This window comes from Anser brachyrhynchus (assembly GCF_964034855.1).
Source record: "Anser brachyrhynchus genome assembly, chromosome: 1".
NCBI classification, from domain to species: Eukaryota; Metazoa; Chordata; class Aves; order Anseriformes; family Anatidae; genus Anser; species Anser brachyrhynchus.
Genome location: NC_137694.1, coordinates 122,517,857 through 122,543,126, shown reverse-complemented (window position 1 = coordinate 122,543,126; position 25,270 = coordinate 122,517,857). Strand labels below are relative to the sequence as shown.

The window sequence follows — 25,270 nt, the reverse complement described above, 5'->3', positions numbered from 1 at the left end:
AAATTCCAGCAGCAGCCTATGGAATGAACAAGAGGATCTGAATACGAGTGAAATTCATCCATGAAAAAACAGCTAGGTGAACTTACAGTTCTTTACTTATAAAAATGACTTACATAGCTAGAATTACCTAATCACAAATATAAGTCCTTAGGAACAATGTGGTTATAGGTCCAAAGGCAGACAATGGCAGTAGTATGTGGTGCAAACTTGTCTACTTACAAAAGTATAGCACTACTTGTATTAGGATTATTAAAATAATATGTGAAGAAGCCCTATAGTGGAGAGAAAAAAATAAATTAGATCGAACTGATAAATGTGGTTTATTTCCTCCTGTTGGAAACTAATATGCCTCCTGTTATCTTAAGAACATAATTGTTGTAATTAATGTTTCTGAGCTATTTCATTTTCAGAAACTTGCAATATATATACACAGTGTGTGTATACATAATACATATATATATATATAGCTACTTATATGTAGTTGGATTGCCCTGTCAGGCCCTAAGAATTTCAATTCCAATTCCTTACTCTGCCTAAGAGACTAAACACACACCTTACAGGAAAGTGCTTGCACCCATAAGCAACAAGTTATTCTAAGCAATTGCTTTTAGCAAATCTTGTTGATGTTCCTGTAATTGGAATGTATCTGTAATGTTTAGAGTCATGTAATAGATTCAAGTAATTATTTAGACAGGATAAAAACATGAAAGATTTTAATAATCACATATTTGAATTGAACTCCACTTCTTGTGAAATGACCCAAATATTAAGTTGTAAAATTTGACTTTTTCTTGTTTTCTGGCACAATATGTACTTTCACAGCTCATAGCAATTGAAACAGCATGAATAGGGGAGACTGGTAGGGACCTTCCCTCTGTCCTGTCCTCACCCCATTATTTTCTGTCCTAAGCAGACTTATGCCTCTGTTTCATGACTATTACATGTTCGCTGTGCGTTTATGACTGATTATACGCTAAGGGGTAAAATGAGAATTCTCTGTAAGCATGACAAAGTAGGAAAGGCATATGATGACATAAATAAAGAGCATCTCACACACTCAAACCTAATAGCAAGGGCATTGACTGCAAAGAAACTACTGCTGGTGCTGGTTTATTTACTATTTTGTTTCAGAAAGGTTATTTTATAGATCACTCAATGTTTTGTCACAGGCATCTAGGAAAGGGTTTATACTTAGGCTTCTCACATTAGCCCTGTTGCTGAATAGTAGACTAGAAGGGGAGGAAATTCCAGTGTGGTTATACTGTGCCATTTCAATTCAGCAAGGTGCAAGACATGCCTATTATATCACCAGTGAACTTAAGAGGGACAGAGAGAAGACCAGAGCATATCTAGCCAGGTAACCATGACAACTACACCCATTCTTCTACACAGTTTTTTTCAGAATATTTGTATTAAATTGGCTGCTAATTGACAAAATTCTGTATACATATAAATACTTGAGAGCTGCCAGATATGACAGAAGGAATGTGTTTCTCAGTAATAGAGCTTATTGTTAATTTGTTATTACAACTACAGACTATTAGAACAAGCAATATGCATATCCCAGACATTTTTAATTAGGTAAGAAAATTTAATCTATTTATATGCAAATGCAATCCTGCATGCTATGGCATCCAAAAATATACAGATGTACAGGTTTACAAATGGAGTGACTTATTTGTGGTTATGGTAGCATAGCTATATTAAAACACCTGCTGCATGAAGGATGATGTAACCTAAAATTCACAAGCAGCCTTACTGCAAGCAATTACAAACTGCTTTTGTTATTAATTTTAAATGGGCTATCATGTTTAGTTTGCACAGATTTTTAATTGCACACATACCATGCCCCACAAAATTCCATGTGGGCCATAGGTCCTTGAAGCATTGCTACTTCTGAACTGTTTCAAAACAACATGTTAGTTTATTAGTGGAATCAAGCTGTTCTGAGTTTCAAAAGGGCACAGGAAAATGCATAACACTTAGCAGACTGCAGTACTGCAGAAGAGCACCTACTGAGAAAGCTAATAATAATTGAACATTCTTTTTGACAAAGGAAAAAAGGATAAAACAGTCGAGTCCTTAATGTTCTGCATATGCCAAACCATCCCCACTAGCTTAAGTATAGCTGCAACTGAGAAAAAGCTAGCAAAAACAAACAAAAAAAGCATCTCTGGTTGGCAGTTTACATTTTCAAATATGCATGCCATTTACATGGGGACTATTTTCTTTCAATATTTGTTCTGTAATTTTCTTTTTTTCTGAAGATGGAGACTTTAAACAAACTAATCTGAAGCTGGAGCACAATATACTTGAACATACAGCATGCAGATTATACTGAAAAATAGCTTTACTACACAATCAAAATTTATTAGGTAGATAACTCAAGATGATTTTTAAGATATTCCTGTGGTTTTATTTTATGTTGGAAAGATATTAATTCTGCAAATAAATATGTATAACTATATAAATATGTAAATATGTAAATATTGTATAGCAATTATACCTTTAGAAGTACATGAATTATACCCTTAAAGGTATATTAACCATATTATTCTATTAATTCAGATTAAATCCTAACATCTACCATTGCACTCAGTTCTTATGATCTTTTTTAAAATTTCACACAAAGAAATGTAAACCTATATTTTAAATTGTCACCAACCTGAGTGCTGTTTTCCTCTTAATAGCCTTTAACAGCTGCTAGAACAAAGAAAATTTTTCATTGTCTTCCTTACATGAATGCCCTCAGAGTGCTGCCACAGATGTTCAGTTCTCAGAGACTGATTTCAAGCCTGACGGTTCAGAAGGACCTTATATGTAAATATTATTACCTTTCCAATGTGTTGCTTTCTCAATGAACCCACTTGGAAGCAGTTTCTAAAGACAATGGGAAACACACTAAACTGTCAAGAAGACATAGCATGAAGACTACAATTATAAATTCTTAGACTAGGAAATGTCCCTTGTCATTGAAAGCCTGGTTGAAAGATAAATAAGCTTTAAAAAAGATAATTAAAGCAGGCTTTGCCAAAATGAATGCCTGGCCTAACCATTAAGCCATTACAAAAAGCTTAGGCCAATTTGCAAGCAGTGCATCTTTTTGATGTTGTGCCTTCCAACTACAAAGAAATGCAAAAACTTGGCAATGGCATAAACATGTAAATGCAGTTCATAAGAATAATGCAATACGAAGCATAATCTTTTGGTAAAAGTAATGCTCAAGGCAAACAGATTAAGACAAGAGCACATGAAAAATTCCTGTGTTGCACTTTCTGCATCTGTAGATCTCAGTTCTGAGAGATATCGCCAATAGCAGGAACAATAAAAGCTGTTGCTCAAGTGCCAGCTCTGTGCTGCAACTTAGTGCTGGAGAGAGAGAGAGAGACAGAGATTCTGGAAAAGGAAAAGGTGGATTTGCAGCTGCAGCGCAAATCTTAGCTATTGCACTAACTGCACCAACTTGACATTCTCAGCTCTTCTTCAGAGAAGGTGCTGGATCAAACTCCTGTGGGTGGCTGAGCTGCTCTAGCAAAAACTGAGCCAAGCATCCTCCACATTGCCCACATGCAACACAGCAAAGAGCACTACACAAGGGCAATTGTCTAAGGATAATTCTGTTTAAGAAGCTGCTATGGACTGTGTACTCAAAACAATTTCCTCCACCTTGAAAGGAAATTTTGACAAGTGTATGAGGTGTCAGAGCATTTGGTCACACTGTGAAACAACTATATATTAAAGACTAATATTTACTGATGATTTCATCACTTTTTTTTCCAAATGAATATCTAAAGAGATGTCTCATACCAAAGATCAGCTGCATCCTACTTTCAGTCAGCACCCACTTGGTCTCTGTTTACTTTTGGATCCCATGAGAAAACAAATAAATGAGGAGCTCTTCTCTAGGAAGACAGAAATATGCTTTGGAAAGAACTGGAAATTCCTATCAATGAACAAAGAGGCAATCTCTATCACTACTTTTGTGCTGCAGACATTTTTCTGATTATTTTTTTCTCCTGGTGTAAAGCAACAAAAAGAGGATTTGTCATAAGGATTTCTGTAGCAATGGTTTTCATTGCAAGCAGTAAATGCACTTCTTTTTTAACTGCATCTGCAGTTAACTACAGGAGAAAAAAAAATCTTGAACAAATTACAGTATCATTAGTGGGAAGAGTATTATGAGCAATGTTGGTAGGAATGTTGAAAGGAATATACGAAAACTATTTTAGACAGAAAAAGCTAAATGTTTATATATATATATATGTATTTATATGATGCATATTTTTGAGCACCTGAAGACTGTATTCAATGTTAGATGTTAGATTGAATGTTAGAACAAGGTAGCAGTTGCTAGTATGTTTTAAAATAATATTTTCTACTGATTGACAGCAAGACAAATATTTTTGGTTTACATGTTTTTATCATTAGAGACCTTCTATAGCTTTATTCAGCTATAGGTGACCTCACATTTGTTTTGGTTTCAAGTCCATTTAGTTTTTCTCTAGGAGCCCACTATTTTCTGTTACCCCAGAATAGTAACAGTAGCTACAGGGATTCTCAGCTTTCAGAGGCACTCCAGCAGCCTTTGATGCCTCTGGTGAAATGCAAGCCATTCCTGCAAGTGGTTTGCATTCTACTAGAGGTGTGCAGCCTGCAGTTGAGAAATCCTATATTTAACACTGAACTACATCTCAGAAATATCAGTCATATCAGTACTCTGATGAGTCATAAGAAAAATTCATTTTTTATGAAAAACTGCAGTAACAATACCCGTGCAAAAGAAAACTGCTTAGGATAAAGCTAAGCCTCCATCAGTTCCTCTTTGAAGTAAGTTCAGAAAATGACTATTACCACTATATAATTTAGATGACACTTTGCCACCTTCTATCTCTATTTAGGCATTTTCAGCTGATACTTTCCCCAGTTGTAAAAGCTATGGATGTCTAGTACAAATGAAAGGTTGTGATGGAAGATGATGTTTTGCGTAAAGATTAGAAGCAGTCAGTTGATTTAAAGCTGAGGGGGAAGCTTGTTGTTCCTAGGATGCGTACATTGTAAGGCTGTATTTTCTGTATTGAAGACAAAAATTGTATTATTTAGCAACGCTCTTTCAGGGAAGGGTCATTTCATATCCTACTTTAAGTCTACTTTAGAAAGTAAACATAATGATCTCCTAAACATTGTTAACCATGCGAAACTTGAGTTAGTACATTTTACTACAAATGCATAAGGTTATAGTAAGACTAAGATATAACTGTATGGTAGCACAGTGACAGCAAAAAATGAAAACTGAAAGATAAGATATAGTAACTTGATGCAGCCATATACAAATATACTGCAGATTACTCCAAGTACCTATGGGACCCAGTGTTCTGTGTTGATTTTATCCATGTAAATTATTCTGCAGTGAAAAAGGGAACTGAGTTGGAGCAGATCACCTGGCTCCTCTCAGCTAGTGAAGAGACTGATCATCTACCTCCATATTTAAGAATGATATATCAAATTCATAAGTCAGTTTCACACAACAAGTGACAAAACCAAATGAACAAATGACTTATCAGTAACAATAACAACAAAAAAAAAAAAGTGAATTTACTTTGAATTTACTGCCTACCACCCTCAATTCACATCATCGGTGATTTGGTTGGTATTGAGAAATCCACTCATTTATTCTCTTTTCAGTTACTTTTAATTACAGATTCTACCAGTTTTGCATGTCTGGTTCCTACCTTTGCAAAGCCTAAATATCTCATAAGCAGAGGTGTTTAGCTTAGACACCAGATAATTAAATTCATAAACATTTACAAGCTTCCCCTTTTCAGCAGAGATTTGGAAATCACCTCCAATATGACCCTGGTTCTTGCATCACTTTAGACACATCTTTTATGATTAATTTCCTCTAACATTACAAAATCTACTAATTCTCACCTCTACTGCATTGTCTGTATTTATCACCTTAACTTAATTTCAATTTAAATCCTTCTTCTGTAAACTTCTTTTGATGCATCGTAAGAGTTTTAATGTCACCTATGTCCATGTTTTTGTACAAGAAAATTTAAATTAAAAAGCAGTTGTAGGAGAAGAACACAAGGAAATACTCTTGAAACCTCAAAAGCAGTGAATGCTAGTTAGTGATTCAACTGTGGCTGTTCCTACCCAGATTCAAGACTGCACTTCTCTCAAGTCCTCCACTAAACCATATCACTAAGCTCTAAATCTAAACGTCTTTTAAAGACCACTGCTCCAGCCTGTCAAGGTCCCTCCTGATGGCAGCAAGACCTTCTGGTGTAGCAGTCACTCCTCCCACCTGAAAACGTGCTGAGGGTACACTCTGTCCCATCATCCAGATCATTAATGAAAATGTTAAACAGAGTTGGACCTAGTATTGACCCCTGGGGCACATTGGTATTTACTGCCTCTGACTACACTTTGTACCACTGATCATCACTCTCTGGGCCCAGTGGTTCAGACAGTTTTAAATTCACCTCACTGTTGGCTTATTCAGTCCATACTTCAGCTTCTCTGAACACAGGGTCAAATGCCTCACTGAAGCTGACGCAGACAATATCTACTACTCTCCCCCCCAACCACCAGGCCAGTCATTAAAGACCTTCAGAAGAATTTTAAAAGAAAGGACAAAAAAGTCCTTAAGAAAAAGAAAGTCCTCTTTCTAAGGACTTTGTCTTAATTCTAGCTCAATTTATGCCAGTATTTAAAAAGAAAAAAAAAAAAAAAAACACAAAAAAAATACTGTTCAACATGACTAGTGTTCCCTTTAAACATACAACAGAAAAGAACTGAATCTATACTGTCCTCATATAATTCTTCACATTTTTTGTTGTTTTTGTTTACTGATTTAGCTTATTTTTTCCCCTTGGCTTCAAAAATCCTATATTTAATATTTCCAGACTTCTTTTCAATCCCTTGTTCCTCCATTCATCAAACAATGACTTGTCTTGCTTTTTTCTGAAAATTTTATCACTATGGCAATAGTGTTATCTGTATCATAAGTATTACTGGAAAAGATCAGTTCATTTGTCACTTTATTTTCTTTGTGAACATTTTCTGTCTCTTTTTGAAAGGAGACCAACCATAGAATTATAGATGTAGCCCTTCTGCATCATTCTCTTCCACTTCTATTCCTTTTCCTATTTTAAACTCACATTGTATTGACAAATATTGACAAAACAACATTTTAGAAGATCTAATTTTGTCTAAGAGGTACATAACCACAGAAGACATTTTACTATCTTTAGTTAGTTTTAATTGTAGCTGTTAAAAAGAAAAAAAAAAAAAGTGGACTACACGTCACAAAGTACATCATCAATCTGAGCTGGGTAAAAAAAAAAAAAAAGTAGTTAAAAATTCACAAAATCTATTTAGTGAAACCCAATGAGGTAGTGAATCTGGTAAATTAAAAAGACAATGCATATCCATCAACAGGGCTCTGACTTGTGAGTAAAAAAGTGGATTTTTGTAATACTCCCCACCATTAAGCTACTGTATGATCAGGGAGAATGACTTCAGTTTTCTGAGCTTCTGTGTTCTGTCTCTCTCTTGTCTATACAGATTGTAAATTCTTGGGATTGCTTCATATCAGAGATGGGATATTAACCTCTGAATGATTATTTAGAATGATAGAATGATCATTATTTTAGAGGTGTATTTAACATTTTGTTAAATACATTCACACTGGACTAACTCAAATTAAATAATTCTTTTATTAATAATTAAATTAGCTTTTGATTATTTTTTAAAACTAGATAAAATGCATTAAAATGAAATTATAATTGCCAAGAAAGCAGAGAGATCTTCACCTGCAAGCTCTTCCCAATTTCCTTAAATCTAAATCTTTGTCAAAACACCACCTGATGTAGGTTAAAAAGAATTTTCCCCAATAGCTTTCCCTGTGACTAATACACTTATCTAACATAAAGCTTGATAATTTAAATACGCTCCAGATTAAATATTAAAAACATAAATAGGACAGTTCTATAACTAAAGCTTTATTTGCAAATGTAAAGAAAAAGAAGATATTGGTTTAGAAACAAACAAATAAAAAACTTAGTCTATTCGGTGTGCACATTTCTAATCGCAAACTTCTATTCCTCTGGAACACTTAAAATCCCCAAAGTAATCCAGAAACTGTTTATAATAAGTTATGAGATGACAATTTGAAATTAGCAGGTATTTTTTGAAAAATCTATTCTAGATTTCACTGTAAATGACCAAACAAGTATCTACAACTAGCACTTAAAAGTTTATTCCATAAGTGGAATGGAGTGGTGTGAATTTCAGCAACTGCCTGCTGTGACATCAGCACTGTTAATATTACTAGATACTTCTAAAAGACAACATTTAATAAATATTGTGCCTTTACAATAGTGATGTTCAGAGACGTGGCCGGGGGGAGAGATAAGCTTTAAATTCATTAAAATGTGACAAAAATCAACAAAGGAGAAATTTTATTTATGCCAGGAATAAGCATTTGACTTTACAGTTTTTACAGGTATATGACCTGGCATAAAAAATATCCATTTAAAAAATAAATAAAGATGTAAGTTTATACAAACAGATAATGAAGTTATCCATAAGAACAAACATACCTGTGTTTGCTCTATCAACAGTTTGTGGTGTCTCTGTTGACAGTTTCTGAAGGGCCTGTTCACCATCTGTCTTCTCTGGTGAGCTGTTATGCTGAGACTGCTGTTGGTCTGCATCTTCAGCAACAAATGAAATTATACCTAAAACAAATAGATCACAGATGTTATATTAGCTGGGACTAATAGAGCATTAGCTCTATAAAATAGACTGCTAGACACCTATGAGTATTTCCTCAGTTCAAAACTAATAAAACACAAAGTAAAATTTCTACTCCAGGTGTCAGCCATCCAATTCTAATTTAAGGTAATAAAAAAACGTCTTAAGTGAGTCCAAGGAAATTAACTATTTTTCTTCCCACAGTGTTTTTCCACTTATCTGAACCAAAAATCAGTAATAAGAAATACACTTTTCAAAGATGACCATATATGGCAGACAATAATAGCATCTTTTTTTTTTCCAGCACAAATTTCTATGCATAGACTTGATTGTTTCTGTGTTGTTTTTGTTTGTTTGTTTGTTTTTAAATCACCGTGTCATTCTGCTACTATAAGATAACAAATGTAATACTTAAAATATCCTGTCATGCATTTCTGTGTTGTTTGTAAGGTGAAATCAAGTATTTATAGAAGACAAAATACACAGAGATTGTAAAAATGGGATTTTTAAGTTGCAGTGAAAAGCCTCTTCAGTTAAAAACATAATTTCTTCTTGATAGTATAAAATATATTATAAAATCCAGTATGTACCTGGTTCCTTTAAACAACACTAATATCATTTGGGAACATTTCAAATACTAGTTTTGAATAAGCAGGTTTTTTGTTATATTGCATGCCTCTGACACAGACTTTTAAATCAACACAACTGTTTGGAAATGCTGGATATCAATATTATTCTTATCTAAATGACTGTCCCTCAGTATTTCAGTACATTCTGCAGAATTTCAAAGATTAAATAAATATATTTTGCAGGTTTAATTCTTGCCTCATATGTATGACAAAAAACTAACTTGAGGAAGTGACTTATTTTATGATATTATACAGTATGAAATTTTCCCATTCAAGATCCTTAGAATTCATGTGAAAGGATCTCTCAAAGGGAATTTATGCAACTGTATCATATTAAGGGTTTGGCAAATTTATTCGTAGTGGAGTTTTTTTAATTTGAAAGGAAGAATTAATATAATTTTACATAAGTCCCAGAACAATATGATTTAAGAATACCTACATTTAATGGCATTTTTTCCTTCTCCAGCTTTGAAAGGGATAGGTGAGTGGTAATAGATGATGTGCTGTGCTCCCTGACTACTTGTATTTACCACCTTAATAGGAAGAATACCTAAAGTTAAATCAAGGAGCTGTTGCATTTTCACTTTTCCTTTCTGAGGTCATTTTCTACAATATGCTCCTCCTCACTGTATATAAGTATGGAGGAGCTTCCCAATATGTTTGCCAAAACCGTATTAATGCATTGGAGAAGCAGAAATAGTAGCTGGGTATACCCTACCCATCTGCGGGTACATATAAAAGGAAGGCTTTGACATACATCCTGAGCCTCAAGAAGATGGTGGGAGAAGTCAGAAGGGAAGAAGAGAAGCCCCAGACCAAGCCAAGCAAGGTTTGCATGGGACCTAGAAAAGGGAGCAGCAGTGAGGAGGAGATAGAGCACCTGGCTCAGGAAGCCACTGTGACATTAGTACCAGCAACTGATCAAGATTCCTGTATATTCACCAGTATAAACCAGGGTCATTTACACTTCATCTCAAGAAAGATCATTTTTTATAAAATGGCCTCATAGCTACAGTCCTGTTAATGGTATGCTAGAAGGATGTCACTCTTGAAAGAAAAAAAAAAAAAAAAAGAAAAAAGGGGGGGGCGGGCACAAATAAAACATAAATCAAAATAAAACATAAAAAAATAAAAATAAAACAAAACATAACAAAGTCAAATGCTACTAAGGATGCACAATGCTGTTTTAGAAGAGGTTGTTGAACAAATCAACATTTGTTCACGATGGGATCAATGGTAGCTACATCAGGTGGCAATTTTGACATGACAAACACAAAGATGCTGAGAAATATTACACCGAATTTTTACAAGGAGGCATGATTTATGATCTGCAGATTGCTGGAGAGGAGAGGAGTAGAAATAAGCAAAGAGGAGGAGAGAGGAGGAGAGGAGCAAAGAAAGGAAAGAGAAGAGAGGGAAGAGAGATTAAAGTAGGTATTTACTTAAATACAGAGAAAAGAACAGTATAATATTAAATTAAATATTAGATTTCCAGATTTTGTTTCCGTTTTAAATAAAATCTATGCTATCCAAAGAAGAAGAAAGAATAAGAAAGAAGAAAGAGAGAAGAGAGAAGAGAAAAGAGAGAAGCACATCCAAACAACCAAAATATTTTAATAGAAAATTTCTCTAAATTCCTAAAAATTGATGACAGTAGCAAAGCCAGAAGTGGTATTTGAATAAGCTGGACCGTGACTGCCATTTCAAGAAACTATTGACTTTTTTTTTTAAAGTCTTCAGAGGGAAGGTACATGTATAAATACAATTTTAAAAAATCATTAGGGAAATCTCAGATGAATAAAGTCTGGAGAAAATGGTCAAGGTATGTAAGTATTGATGGAAGAGAACATATTTTGATGGCATTATACCTAATGGAAAAATAGGAAAGCATTTTCTTAAGAAAAATACTGACCAATTCTAATTTTAGAATAATCTAATTTTATGTCTTAATATGTTAACCAAGTATAATTTTGATTTAATGCATTACAATATTAGAGAGAAAAAAAATGCAAGAAAATCTAATTTTATCATTAATTTTAAATAATATCCTAATGTATTTGTCATGTCAACAATAATAATCAAATGAGCAAAATAAAATCAAAATTATAGCAGTTGATCAAGTTGATTAAAACATTTGAGTTAATGTTTTTGTTGATTAAACATTTGAGTTAACATTTGAGTAAATGCTGAAATGCACAAAAGTCATAAATCCTAAAAACTCCTTACAATAGAGAATATTCTGTTTCACTTCATTTTAAAATTTAACCAATTTTTTCTTAAAGTTATTTCTTCCAGTGACAGTGGAAGGCTTTCTTTACCAATTGTCTGTATTTCAGAATACTACACTGTGTTTGAGAGAGAGGGACAGAGCATGAGTAGTCATAGCTTAAAGGTTTTTATTTCATCAGTAAGCATGGATATATTAAAACAAACAAATACTTCTGCACCAAAGTTCTGCACCAAACGTGATCTCAAAAGCATTGAAATAATTGACTGAAGAACTCTGAATAATTATTTGTGGCAAATCTTGGAATCCTTAAAAAGTTCCAGAACTGTAAATTACTAATGCTAAAGAATATTTCAAGAGGTAGTGGGAGAACTATAGTAACTGCTTAACTTGAATTGCTAAACTACTCTGTTGATAATCCAGCAATTGCATAATCGAAAAATCAGTAAAGAATTGTGCTATAATTGCTGACACTCAGCTTGTTTTCCTTGTGGAAAACAGTTCTCAAACAAACAGAATTAATAACTTTGAGGTTAAAGTCTTGATCAATAAAGGTAACTGGTTTGATGCAATTTATTCAAGGAACTTAATGCAAAGTACTCAATTAAATCTGTCAAAGCACTTCAATAAAAATAATAATTTTCAGTGCAGATGGCACACATTTTTAAACTGAGTTTATCTGCTAATTTTAAAATATTCATAAACTGTCCATCATTTTCATGGGCACTAAAGTATCTATTACTGGCTCAAATTTATTTTTTTTACAGACTTCAGGTTGGCTGCCGAAAATTCCTACAAGTACCAAAAATTCTTATATTTCTCCATTTTGACATTTCCACTTAACTACCCTATAATGTGAAAATTCAGCTTTGGGGAACAAATATGACTTCCCAGACTTGCACAGTATGAAGCAGTTTGACTTCCATCCCACCTGAAGCCATAAACTAAAGCACTTCCTAACTGGTGTTACCTTAGATAGGACATCTCGTAGTTAAGTTTATATCACATCTAACATCGGACAGCAAAATCATCTTCTGCCTGTCAAACCCACAACAGTGGCCTTTCTTTCCTCCAACTCTCTTCCTTCCTACATCTGCTGAATGATTAGAGTACATTTACAAATCTCTGTGATGTAACTGAAAGTGTCCCTGCTCCAGGAGAAGAATGAACTTGATATCCTAAAGCAGTGATTAAAGCAAGCATTGAGCCAGGGAGTGGATGGTAGATAACTAGGCTCTGTGTCTCTTCAAAGAGTAACCAGCCTTCTATCAAGTTATTTGAAGGCATAAAATATATCTGAACAGTTTTCTGGGAAAAAAAAAGAAGAAAAAAAAAAAAGCATATGTGACTATCCAGCTTTTGAGCCATTCCGTCAGGTTAGGGAGACTGACTGTTCTCTTTCTTTCTCAGTTAACATGTAATACTTCCAAGTATAATGGAAACCATTGTAATAGAAGTTAGGAATGACAGAAAATAGGAGATGACAGTCCAAATGTGCCATCTCTTTCCCTTTGAAGGTATGCCTTTTAACACCTGGCATAAAAGTGCTGTATGATAGATCCCTCGGAACATCTTCTACTGAAACTTTCAGCATGTATAAAAGAATTGTGGATTTGATAAGTGAGAAGGAGATAGTCTTTAAATCTTTAAAGCCTGAAGAAAAATTGTAAGTTAAAATATAGTGTACCCTTATGTTCTGATGAACAGTTTTGATGGTCACAAATTCCATTGAAAGCTGACTCCTACTCAGAGAAAATGAATTTTGTCTCAGGGATACAGACTTAGCAAGAAGATACTGAACTTTTCCTGTGAGACTAGACCAAGCTTTGCTGCAAGTATTCATTTATTTTCACAAATCACCTGCAAATTGAGATGGTATTATTACCTGTCTTACATATCAGATACTAAAACCAAAATGGCCAAAATAATAAACTAGGTTGGCATCCTCACAGACAATACTTAATGGCTGTCTAATGCTGAGAAAACAGCTGTCATTAATCTCAATTGTCTAAGAAGGTAGCAGAATCAAGTATTCGCAGTTAGGGACCCGCAAAATCAAAGTTATGCACTGAGCATTTTGTATTGAGAGATTTGTCCAATATGAGGAATCCTTTTGTTTAAGAGGTAGTTCAAATCTAGGTTTCCTGAGCAATATTCAGTTTCTTTAAGGAAAAGATGGTCTCCTTGTTTTCCATAATTCCCTTCCTCATACACTACAAAAGTTTGCTCTGCTATGAGTCACAACAATACCTATTCTAAAAGGGAGAAAAAGACTGATTGTATAGCCACATTTTCATAATAGTGCTTTTAAGATTTTGTAGGATTTTAGAACTGTAGAGCTATTAATAAGCACTTGAAAATTATGAAGTCTGAATTATTAAAATAAATACTCATTTTTAAATAATCTTTACAAGACAAAACATTAAACACAACATACTGATGTTAGTTAAAACAAGCAAGAGTCTTGCTACTGTTTCATAAGAATATCAGCATAAACATAGACTGATGCAAATTATTTGCAATTAATTTTAGACATGCCTAGCCTTTATACATTTAAAGTACCAAGTAAAGAATTGTAGTTCACTACATTCTATGTGTTTACTCTTGCCTTGTGGGTAACAAATCAGAATTTAATCAAGGGAAATAATCAAATTCTGGCCTCTGCCCTTAAATCTTTGGTTCTAGCAGTACTAGGAAAACCACAGCTATTCAACATTTTTTTGGAAAATTTAGTTTATACCCAAGCACTTGGTGATAATTCAAACACATGAATTGCTATCAAGACAATTTCCATGGGATCAATTAAATACATGAAGTTGGATGTAATGTTGGCGTTTTTGAAGTACTAACCACATTTTTAGCAGTAATATACCTTTACAACTAAAAAATATGAGCTAGCTTAAAAAACAGTGTCACCTGTAATTATAGTATTATTTCCAGAAGAAAGCTTATGTTGAACAGAAAACATTAAATGTAAACAGACTTCATCTGTTAATTTACAGGGATGTAGGAGTTCTACATTGTACCTTGAAAGATTCCTCGTCTCCATGGAGATACACTCAAAGTGTAAGCGACCGTGTCATCTGGTTCCACAGTAAGAATTGGTGCACCACCCACCATTGAAAGATCTGAAGATACCTGTGAAGAGAATTCACAAAAAGGAAAAATAATCAAAAGAAAGTTACTGTTTGCAAGAACACTACAGATAACAATATCCATTCTACCTTCTTTGAAATGTAGCATACAATATTAAATTTGCTATTGGTAAGTCCTACCCTTTATGTACATGAAACAAGTACATACTATAAGAGTAGAGGTAACATATACAGATCATATCAAGTATAAATTTTGAAGTCACTTGTCAACTCAAGTAGAAGTAACTCAGACTATGGAACTACTTGCATATGAGTAGAGTTGCACAGTCATGCCATAAATATTTTATGTATGTTTTCTTTAGAAGTATAACAATGAAATCAACAGTTGTCATCTATCTAGATACAGCAAAGCAAAATTTGAAGTGTTTTAACATCAATTGCTACACCTTGTGATATGAAACCATACTTTTTTGATATGTCATATTTTGCCACATACACAATGGTGTGCATAGCAACTATTTGAACAGTAAAATGACAAGTGCAATTTTATTATGCTGAACTTCAGATTTTGTACCCTGTAATGATTACAGGAATATAGACTGAGAGTATTTTTAATTGCATCTCATTTCTTCATCATTCCTATAAGTTTGCTACAAACAGACTCTATGATCATCTGCTCATGGAACAGACATTTAAGTATGAGGCATTACAAACCATACCTGATGATTATCTGCCTAAATTATTGGCTGTACAGAACACCAGCAGATGGATTGCATGAATGCTTCTGCTTACATACCCTATTCTGTTACTTCTGGCACTGTATGGAGCAAACTGGTGCTTAGTGAAAATGTTCTAAATTGATACTGCAATTTCTGCAGTGAACATCTGACTGCAAGTGAGGATCTTCCACTTCGGGCATAGAATCCTTTAAAAAATATTTTCAGGATATCAAGTAGTACTGTAGCACGCTATAATTTCTAACTACATTAAATAGAAAACTTGGTTCTGTGTTGTTTATGTGAGTTTTGAGTGAAAGCATGAGCCATGTCTGAAAGGCTCAATTTTTTTTTCCAGCTTATTTGTTAATTTCACTAATGATGACAGCTAGCCTGTCAAGTATCCAAGTGGAAGACCTGAATCCAAAGATCTTCATTGCAACAGTAAAACCATTAGATGCATGGACCGTTTTTTTTCCTTCTCAAAGTTCCCTTTTTTTTTTTAATATGTTTTTGTTCATATTTTCTGGAGGAAAAAAAGAAGAAATTTTATCTTGTCTTCTGTAGTGCTTTTTGTCTATGGAGAATTTCTCCTATTGTAATACTTTTCAGAAAATTATGACATAACAAGGACAGGCAGAAAATAAAGCTGTATTTTTTAAGTAGTCCTTATCTATGAAAATTTAATAGGCGATCTGAATAGATTACTGAAAGTCATGGAAAAGCTACCAACTATAGAGTTATATTTCATTTGGATTTTTCCTTAGTCTATGATTCTATATACTTTTAAAAATAATTCTTCAGTCTTGTGACAAAGCAACAAATGAACTTAAATAGAACATAATGATTAATATTCCATTATGAATGAGACATATTTAAAATGCTCAGTAAGGCAATAGGAACTACATGCATTCTGTACCACCAGAAGGAAAACTATTTCTATTTGAATGATTAAAACCAAGTAATTTTAGACTATATGTTGTATAAATTATGACTTATAAATGAAAGATCAGCTTGCCAAAGAAAACAGAAATGTCAAACAGATTTCTGTCATTTGAAAACATAAAAAATCAGCAAGTAGTGTCAGATGAAGGGATGACATGCAGTCAGTGCAGAAAGAGAAGTGGCAGAAATATAATTCATCAAGGACTGAAGCCTAAGAGAAACAGAGGAACATTCTGTAATCATGAATAGGATGAAATAGAGATGAAGAGGACTGGAAGACAGGAGAGACCAGACAGACACATTATCATTAATAAAGGAGTAGAGTAACTGGAGATTCATTATAAAAAAAGCACAGGAAAGGAGGAATTGCTACACACTGAGAATGGAGAAGTTTCACTTTATGGAAGACAAACTATAAATTAGGTGCAACTTTACATTTACAGACCATTTCAGTTTACAGTGAAGTTAGTAATGCATATGCAAGTATACATTAATGTATATATACTTAATATATATAAAAGTATATCAGAGAACTGGGTCTGTGAGGTAAAAGAGTGCACAGTACCCTCCTTCTCCCACATTCTTCAGAAAGTACACAGACAGCTTTCCTTAGTTCTTTTAGCTGTTAGGAAGATTGTAAGACTGTTCTAAGTTATGCAAACCAAGCCAGAGTTGGAATTCTTTCTATCTCTGTTTACACAAAAGCACAAAGTACGAAATGAAAAGGCAAAAAAAATTGCACACCTGAAATGACAAAATGCCCCCAAAATTCAGACATAAAACATCTCTGAGCAGAATAGTATTTAACATTTTTTTCTAATTATATACATAGTTTTGTGAACACTATGCTGGAACAATAAAAAAGAGGTTATGAAACTTGGGTATTACAAACAAAAATTGATTACTGAAGGTTTCCCTTATGATCTGGAGTTTCAGATGAAGAACCTTAAATCTGAATGTCTATTTCCATATTAAGTATAAATATAAGCTGATGCTCAGTCAATTTATTTGCATTACTATCCAAACCTTTGTGCCAAAGTCACAGTTCTGTTCATAATTTTATCAAATTCACAAGCCCAAATATTCAGCACCACCACTACACACAAATTGCTTTTATATCACATTTCCCCTGTTGGCATTCCCTGACAGAACATCCTGACATAATGTACTCCAACTTCTAATACATACTGAAAAGGCTTATGTCACCATCACCAGTGCTTCGCCACTCTTCCTCCATTTAACTGCTATATATTGAAAAGTGTTTCCACAAAGAGACAGATCTTGATAAAAAGACTTAGAAAAAAAAAATCAGCCCAAAAGAGCAGAACTACCAGAGCAATTATGATTAAATTCTGGTTCCAGTGAGATACAGTTAATTTTAAAGGGAAAGAACTTTAACAAATAGATGCTTGCTCCATTGTGTTCTGCTGCCAGAATCCAGTAGCTTTAAAAAGTCTGAAAGACTAATGAAGACTAATGGACTGACTAAAATTTCACTCAAGATTTTACAGTAAATGAACTGATTTGGGAGTTACTCCCAGGAGATGCTTCTGGCTGTTCCTGTAACATCACATTGGACTCTCTTAAATGACTGGAAATGCAAGAGGAGGCACACAGCCACAGAAGAGTTTCTTAAACTACTATAGTTGTAAGTCTCATAAAAATGCTTATTTTCTTTAGTTTCTTTCATGTTCACATTATAAAGCCTTTGGGGATCAAATACTGACTATAATGAATATTAAAGTAAGGTTCTAAAATGCACCCAAGACTTATTCATTTCATTATTTCTCTGGCAGATATTCATGTTAAAAATTGCACATAACATACTGCCCTCAGTCTTCTACCACCTTTCCTGTCACAGTCTTTATACTCACTAGTATAATTACTGCTCCACAGTGCCCATTTTGCCTACCAGTATGAATACTCACCATCTTATCATTAATTAACTGCTGCTATTCATTTATCTTTGTAATTAACATATTTGTCTCTACTGTTTAAGTTATTGACACCTCAAGAGCTCCAGTCTCCAAACAGTTCTCACTGTATATTATTTCCTACCTCCAACATCTTGAAAAGGTCTAGGGTTGTGACAGACATCAGTCACTCCTAGTTATCTTTTAGATGTTCCTTACACTGAGCTTTGCCTTGCTCTGATGCCCCCACCTGATTTATACCAACTGCATTACTGAAACTAAAGAATCAACCTCAGATAGCAAATGGATACTAAATATGTGTTCACACTCACACATCTACACAAGGCAATTTAAATTCATATCAGAATTCATACTAAGAATCTAACAGAATAGAATGAAAAGTGCTCACAGAGGTTTCAGGTTCCAATATGGTAAAATGTTGTGTAATGCCTGTCTACTTTATCTGTAGACATATTACACACATATTAATATAATAAAAATATATCCAGAAACACTCAGAAAGCAAAAAACATGGAGAAGGAGAAACATAGAAAAAATCTGGAAAATTCAGATTTTTGTAAGAATAACTGTAATAATAAATGTTAAGGAAAACTTGGAGTGAAGCAATGAAAGAACTTATATATAGTGAGTTTTAAGTAAACTTCCTTATAAATATTACAGAGAGATCTATTTCTTATTACAATGCATATTTATGAGGATGGTATGTAAGAGTAGGACAGAATTTTAGTTTCAGATATAGTATTACATAACCTTACATCCTATAATAATCTTCAAAACCATACTCCCAAAGGTACCTGAATGTGCCTAAGAAAATCTGCTGCGGGTCGTTATTGTTAGGAAAATAGGGCTTAGAGTCTCTTCCATCACTAACAGCGAAAAAAATCACTTCTGATTTACAAGCTATCCCAAAGGAGACAAGGTACTAAATTACTTCTACTGGTTCATGGGAGTGGTAGTCCATTAGCATTTGTACTAAGTTGGAAGGAGGGAATTATGAACAGACACATTAAATGGAATTTAGTGAAAGAAGTCTTAAATTCAAGGAACTATTTCTAATTTAAAAATGATCAAAGAAAACCTGAAAGACAAGAACCTTGTCTCAAAGGTATCCCAGCAGATACGGAGAATAGGCTAAGATAAAAATGGTAAGACTGTGGCATTTACAGAAGATTCTACACTAGAAAAGTGTAAGAACTTGCACATATCATCAGTATTGGTACATTAACTGGAAATGGTATGTGGAGGAGTGCTCTCACAAACTCTTGTCAACCATGGCACAAGACAAGGGAAATCTTGTGTTCCATACCCATTCAATACCAAGAAATTAAGCTTTTTTTAGGGTGGAATCATACGAAAGGTGGGTGCGTATAGATATACACACAGTATTTATACAGATAGAAATAGATGGATCTATACATATGTGCACACAAAATTTGTTATCAAGGATGAATAACTGTACTTTCTTTATTGACCAATTTAAAGAACGTGGAATCTATGTAACATTAATGATTCTTATCTACAATCTTTATGAGCATCCTATTGTCAAAAATCAATCTTAGCAATATTAATATTGTATTGTAAAAACTTTCCTGTGGGTGGTTCTTTCATTCTTGTACATCTTTCTAGCATTCTTGAACGTAATCATTGGAAAATATATTAAGTGACCTAGTGGGTGAAATAATTTTTAACTGTGTGAGTTGGGAAAAAGAACAACAACTCCAACTTTGATGTTTATCCCTATTTCCTACTAGATCTATTATCTTCAGGAAAATAATGAACTTATTCTTCCCAGAGTTTACGTATAAATTATACCCCTTTATATAGGCATTTTGGAAGAATGGTCTTCTTTATTAATAAAAATTTAATATAAATCAAGAAATAAAGTAACAAATAGAAAATAAATAATTTTTAAAATATTTAATATTAAGTACATTAGAAGAATGTATAAGCCCAAGCTCCATGACACTGCAATTTAATTAAGAAAACACAATAAAGGAGTTTAATAGACCATAAAATAAGAAGTTTCACTTCTTAAGATCAAAGTAAAATATTTGACTGAAATCTCATTTAAAAAAAAAAAAATTAATTCTCTTGTTTTGCTATGTAAGACTATGTTGATAACATAACAAAATACTTTGGTACTACACGCATTTAAAAAAAAAAAAAGTAATAACAGAAAAAGCTGAGATAGAACAGAACTATTTTTTTGTTTGTTTGTTTGTTTTAAAGCCTGGTTCTACATACCATTATCAGTCCTTCAAAGTGGTAACAAAATTAGATGCCTTATTTGCATATGTTTTGTTAGGAAGACAATCTGTAGCATAATTAAGAAACAGTAAAGCTGTGCAAGTTGCCCTAATATTTATCATGCAATCACTACAATCAATTCAGTGAAGAATTGTTGGCTTTCAGCAACTACAAATTTCTCCAAACACACACAACATATGTTGCATCCTTTTACTCTAACTTCAGAAAACAAGAATTGTAGGATACCACAATGAAACCCAAATGTAAATTATTATTACAGTTATCATTGTGGCACTACAGAAAATTTGCTCAAATCAAACCATCTCCAAGGATTTTATTTTTAAATATTAGAATTCTCCACTGTCTTATATTTCCAGTTATTATTTATACTTAGATGTAAAGCATAAATGGAGCCAATTTTTAAATGTTATAATTTTAAACTAATTTATTAGTCACAGATTTTAAAACCACTTTGCAGAACTGAACTATGGTTATTCAAGGTGAATAGGAATGGAAAGCCATTCTTCAAGATTACAGCAAAAATATTTTTTTCCAGAGTTTTATAACAAAATATGCATAACTTTAAAAATGTCAGCTGATACTTCTAGCCAAAGTGGTAAAAAGATGTGCAGAATTTAATTAAATAGGCTTTAATTCCACTATCCGTTTGCATGTTGGTAAAACCAAGTTAGACAGTAATATGTTCAATGTTTCAAGAATTGTTTCTCAAGACTATTTAAAAATATTGATAGGTTCAACTTACTAAAAATTTAGCGCTCTATGACACTGGGCTGAAAATGGCGCTGTGACAGTCACTGATCCATCTGATAACCAGATTTTTTTTCAATACTGTCTCAAGAATAACAGATGTTTCAAAAGAAGCCCCTGTTACTTTCCCTCATCCTCTTTCAGCCCATACATTGTAAATTCCTAAATTACTAGGAATCCACTTATTCTTGCAATCACCTTTATTTTTCCACCAGCATTTCACAACAACGAAATAAAACACCTATATACACTAAGTATATACCCTAAATAATTTAATTCTTCCCTGTACGGCTGCAATCTGAAGTTATTAAGAGTGCTACATAACCAAGACACACAGTCCAGCCAAGTGACCTGTCAAGACCACTAACCCATTTCAAGAAACATGCCAGACCTAAGACCTTACCACATCCTTACTTGATTAAATAATTTCATAACCAGAAGACGCACAAAAGCTGCCAACTACAGTTATTCTTACATTCTTTGTACTATTCATCACTGCTGTGAAGAATGCTTTGCCTTTAGGGAAGACTGTTACAGAAGTGCTGGGAGGCAACGTAGAAACCAAATGGACTGAAATTAGAAGTATAGATAAAATTAGAATGGTTATGAGATATACAGGTTTACTTGTGGTGATTAAAGAACAGAAACTTGATGAAGGTATTGGAACTTCAGCAATAAGGTTACTCAAGTTGCACAGAATTTATTCTCCGAGAATCGCACATACAGCTCCAAAAAAGACAAAACCTAAACAGGTCAGCCCCTCAATAAAGTTTTGCAGTATATGATTTTATTTTCTTCAGACAGCTGTAAAATTTCTATCCTTCATGTCATTCTTTCAATTACATTGTAAAGAACATCTGAAATGATATATAGAGAAAATAGGGAAAAAAAGGCATGGAAGGAAAGAGGATTGTATAGTTTTTGATTATATATTTATTCTACAGTGCTTCTGAAATTACTAACAGTTTGTATAAACTAATACCTAAAAGGTAATTTAACTTAGTCTTGAGATTCCTCTAGAAGGTTTACTTTAATGACATCTATTTTGAACAGTGCAAAGAAAAAACAGTTATACTGTTGTTTTTTATTTTTATTTTTACTGCAAAACCGAACCTTGAAAGAATGAGGCACCTTTATAGCTAAAGTTACTGTCAAAGGTGTCATTAGAAGCAACCATAACACACTATTCTGTTATCTATATCCAGCATACAGAGTTTTATATAAAAATCAAAAGAAAATTGTATGAAAAATTTTGTCATTAGACTGACAGATTAGATTTTATAGAACTACTTCACACTTTCTACTCTTGTAGGATAATTTGTATCTAATTTTACAGCCACTAAAATCCACTTACATTGCAATCACTAACCTTATTCAGCCTTATTATAACCTTATTATTATTCAGCATCAGATAAGGATATACTCTCTGGCTGACATTGTATGTGCAAAAATTCTTTATGAATTCTGTTGTGATGTTTTTTCAGACCCAGGGGAAAGTTAATCATGAGAAAGTCTTTTTGTTGTAATAGTCTGTAGAACAAGTTCAGTGGCAGTATGTCCCTAGGGTTTACATATCAATCAGCAGAAAATAGTTCAATTTTTTTCACATTTTTTTTTCAAGGAAATTTATGGAAATTGTCTTTTTAATCATCGAAAACTTTGTGGGTACTGAAAGTATTTTGCTTAGCATTTTAAAGGTAGACTGATGGAGCAAAACACAAGCCTTGCAGCACTGCATTCCAAAGGCACTTATTCCCTCCCTGACTCTCTTGATACATAACAGTGGTTGCACAGACAAACCATGCATTATTCCTGCTCCAGGTATGAGCAGTCTATATTGTTAGACGTAGGAAAAGCATTATTCAGAGGGAAGAAGGCTTTCTTAATGGAATAAAAGGAAGAATTATTTCCCTCTTCCTCCTCACAGACTTAATTTTCAATAGCCACTTTTGCAGTAGTACCTTTTTTGCGTTGAAGTTATAAGATACATACTGTGATTACAGAGAAACAGGGTAGCATATATACAGTGTAATTAACTTTTTAATGAAATGAGTTTTTATTAAGTTAATAGTTTAATTTATTCAGTTATTAAAATGGAATAGCGATACTAAATTTACACCTCAAAGGCAAAATTACCCAAGTATTAATTCACCTGAATTCCCTATTACTATCATGTAGTAATTTTTTTTTATTGTCATGTCAATAAATTATGAGGTTTTTCAGCTACTGGCACATCTTATACTATTCTTGATCTAGGCTGAGTTTTCTTACTTCAGCAAATATACTTCAGCAAAGTACTTCTGTTTTTTAAAAATGTCATGTACATCTCAGCTTATCTATGACAAGTCACTTTGATAGTGGATGCACTACAACAGTGGAGGATTTAAGGGACTAATCAATCAAATGACCAATTAAATAATGAAGTTATTTGCAACCCAACGAAATTCCAAAATATCCACTCAAAAACATTATAAAACTATCGGGGGGGGGGGGGGGGCGGTAATTATCTTTGCTCTATTTCCACCATGATTTCCTCCACATAATCATTCATTATGTAGTGGAATTCCAAAGATGCTGGACTAAAAGCCAGGAGGAGTTATTAAGCTGTCAGCAATTGCCTGCAAAAGAAACTAACAAAAACAAAATCACAGATTGCTGTGTTCAGCTTCAAAACAGACTATCCAGAAATTACAGTAATCAGGCAGCATGGACTGAACAACAACAAAATTAGTATTCTTTTTCCTGTTGCCCTTTGTGCTATGCAATTTTGGGTAAATAAATAATATTTATTTTGCATTTCTAACAAGTTGTTGGTCAGAGTTCTATCTTCAAAGAGGCTTTCCCCTCTCTTCTGCATCTTTCCCCCTGCAGATACAGCAAATAATGCTGATGACATTCTGGATTTACAGATTCAATCCTAATTTAAAGATGAATTCTTGAACAACTGAATGTGAACATACGATATTTACTCACTACAATAGCACAAGACACTACATGATATCTGCTGGGGAGTACTGGAAGTGATACAAATTGTTTGCTCTGTTGAGGACACAGTTTCCAGACACCTAGCAGATTTTGTAATCATGCTTTTTCCAACTATCCCAGCCCACTTTGCTTCAACAGCTGTTCTGCAACAACTTCTGAGTAAAATCCTGGCATAGAGAAAATATATTATTCACTCTGATTAATGTAATAACATGAATACAAGCATGAACTCTTTGTAGCTGCTCTTAATACCTTTCTCCCAAAAGTCCCAGAGCAAAAAGAGCACACACATGCCAAACTGAGGTAGTACTCAAAAGTTTAAATTGGTATGAAACAGGAGTTAGTTCCTTGAATATTCAGATTAGAAATGGATGTACTGTCAAGCATTACTTCACAGGGGTGAAAAACAAACAAAAACAACACAAAACTAACCAGCACCAGCACCACCAACCCCTCACAAAAAAAAAAAAAATACACAAATTCACTAGTATTTCATAGAATCATAGAACCATTAAGGTTGGAAAAGCCCTCCAAGATCATCTGGTCCAACCATCCCCCTACCACCAGTGTCACCCACTAAACCATGTCCCTAAGCACCACATCCAACCTTTCCTTGAACACCCCCAGGGACGGTGACGCCACTATCTCCCTGGGCAACCCGTTCCAATGCCTGACTGCTCTTTCTTAGAAGAAATGTCTTCTGATTTCCAACCTAAACTTTCCTTAGCGCAACTTGAGGCCATTCCCTCTTGTCCTGTCTATATATTTGCAAGAAGAGGCCGACCCCCAGCTCCCCATCACTTCCTTTCAGGTAGTTGTAGAGAACAATAAGGTCTCCCCTGAGCATCCACTTCTCTAGACTAAACAACCCCAGTTCCCTCAGCCGCTCCTCATAGGACTTGTGTTTCAGGCTTCATAGCCCTTCACCAGCTTCATAGCCCTTCTCAGGACAACGAGCCTTCGT

The 25,270-nt window shown here is 33.9% G+C and overlaps 1 protein-coding gene across 9 annotated transcripts in view; it reads right to left on the bottom strand.

Annotated features, from left to right (window-relative positions):
* LOC308187861 (cilia- and flagella-associated protein 47-like) overlaps positions 1-25,270 on the bottom strand; it is a 307,333-nt gene that overhangs the window by 135,632 nt on the left and 146,431 nt on the right. For all 9 annotated transcript variants that reach the window (XR_013944960.1, XM_080576253.1, XM_080576256.1 and 6 more), the window contains 2 exons: positions 14,643-14,754; positions 8,607-8,744 (listed from right to left, as the gene is read on the bottom strand). Coding sequence is in view for 8 of the 9 variants with exons in the window: in XM_080576253.1 (XP_080432379.1) it covers positions 8,607-8,744; positions 14,643-14,754 (250 nt within the window). In the remaining variant the exon portion in view is untranslated. The remainder of the gene's footprint in view (positions 1-8,606; positions 8,745-14,642; positions 14,755-25,270) is intronic.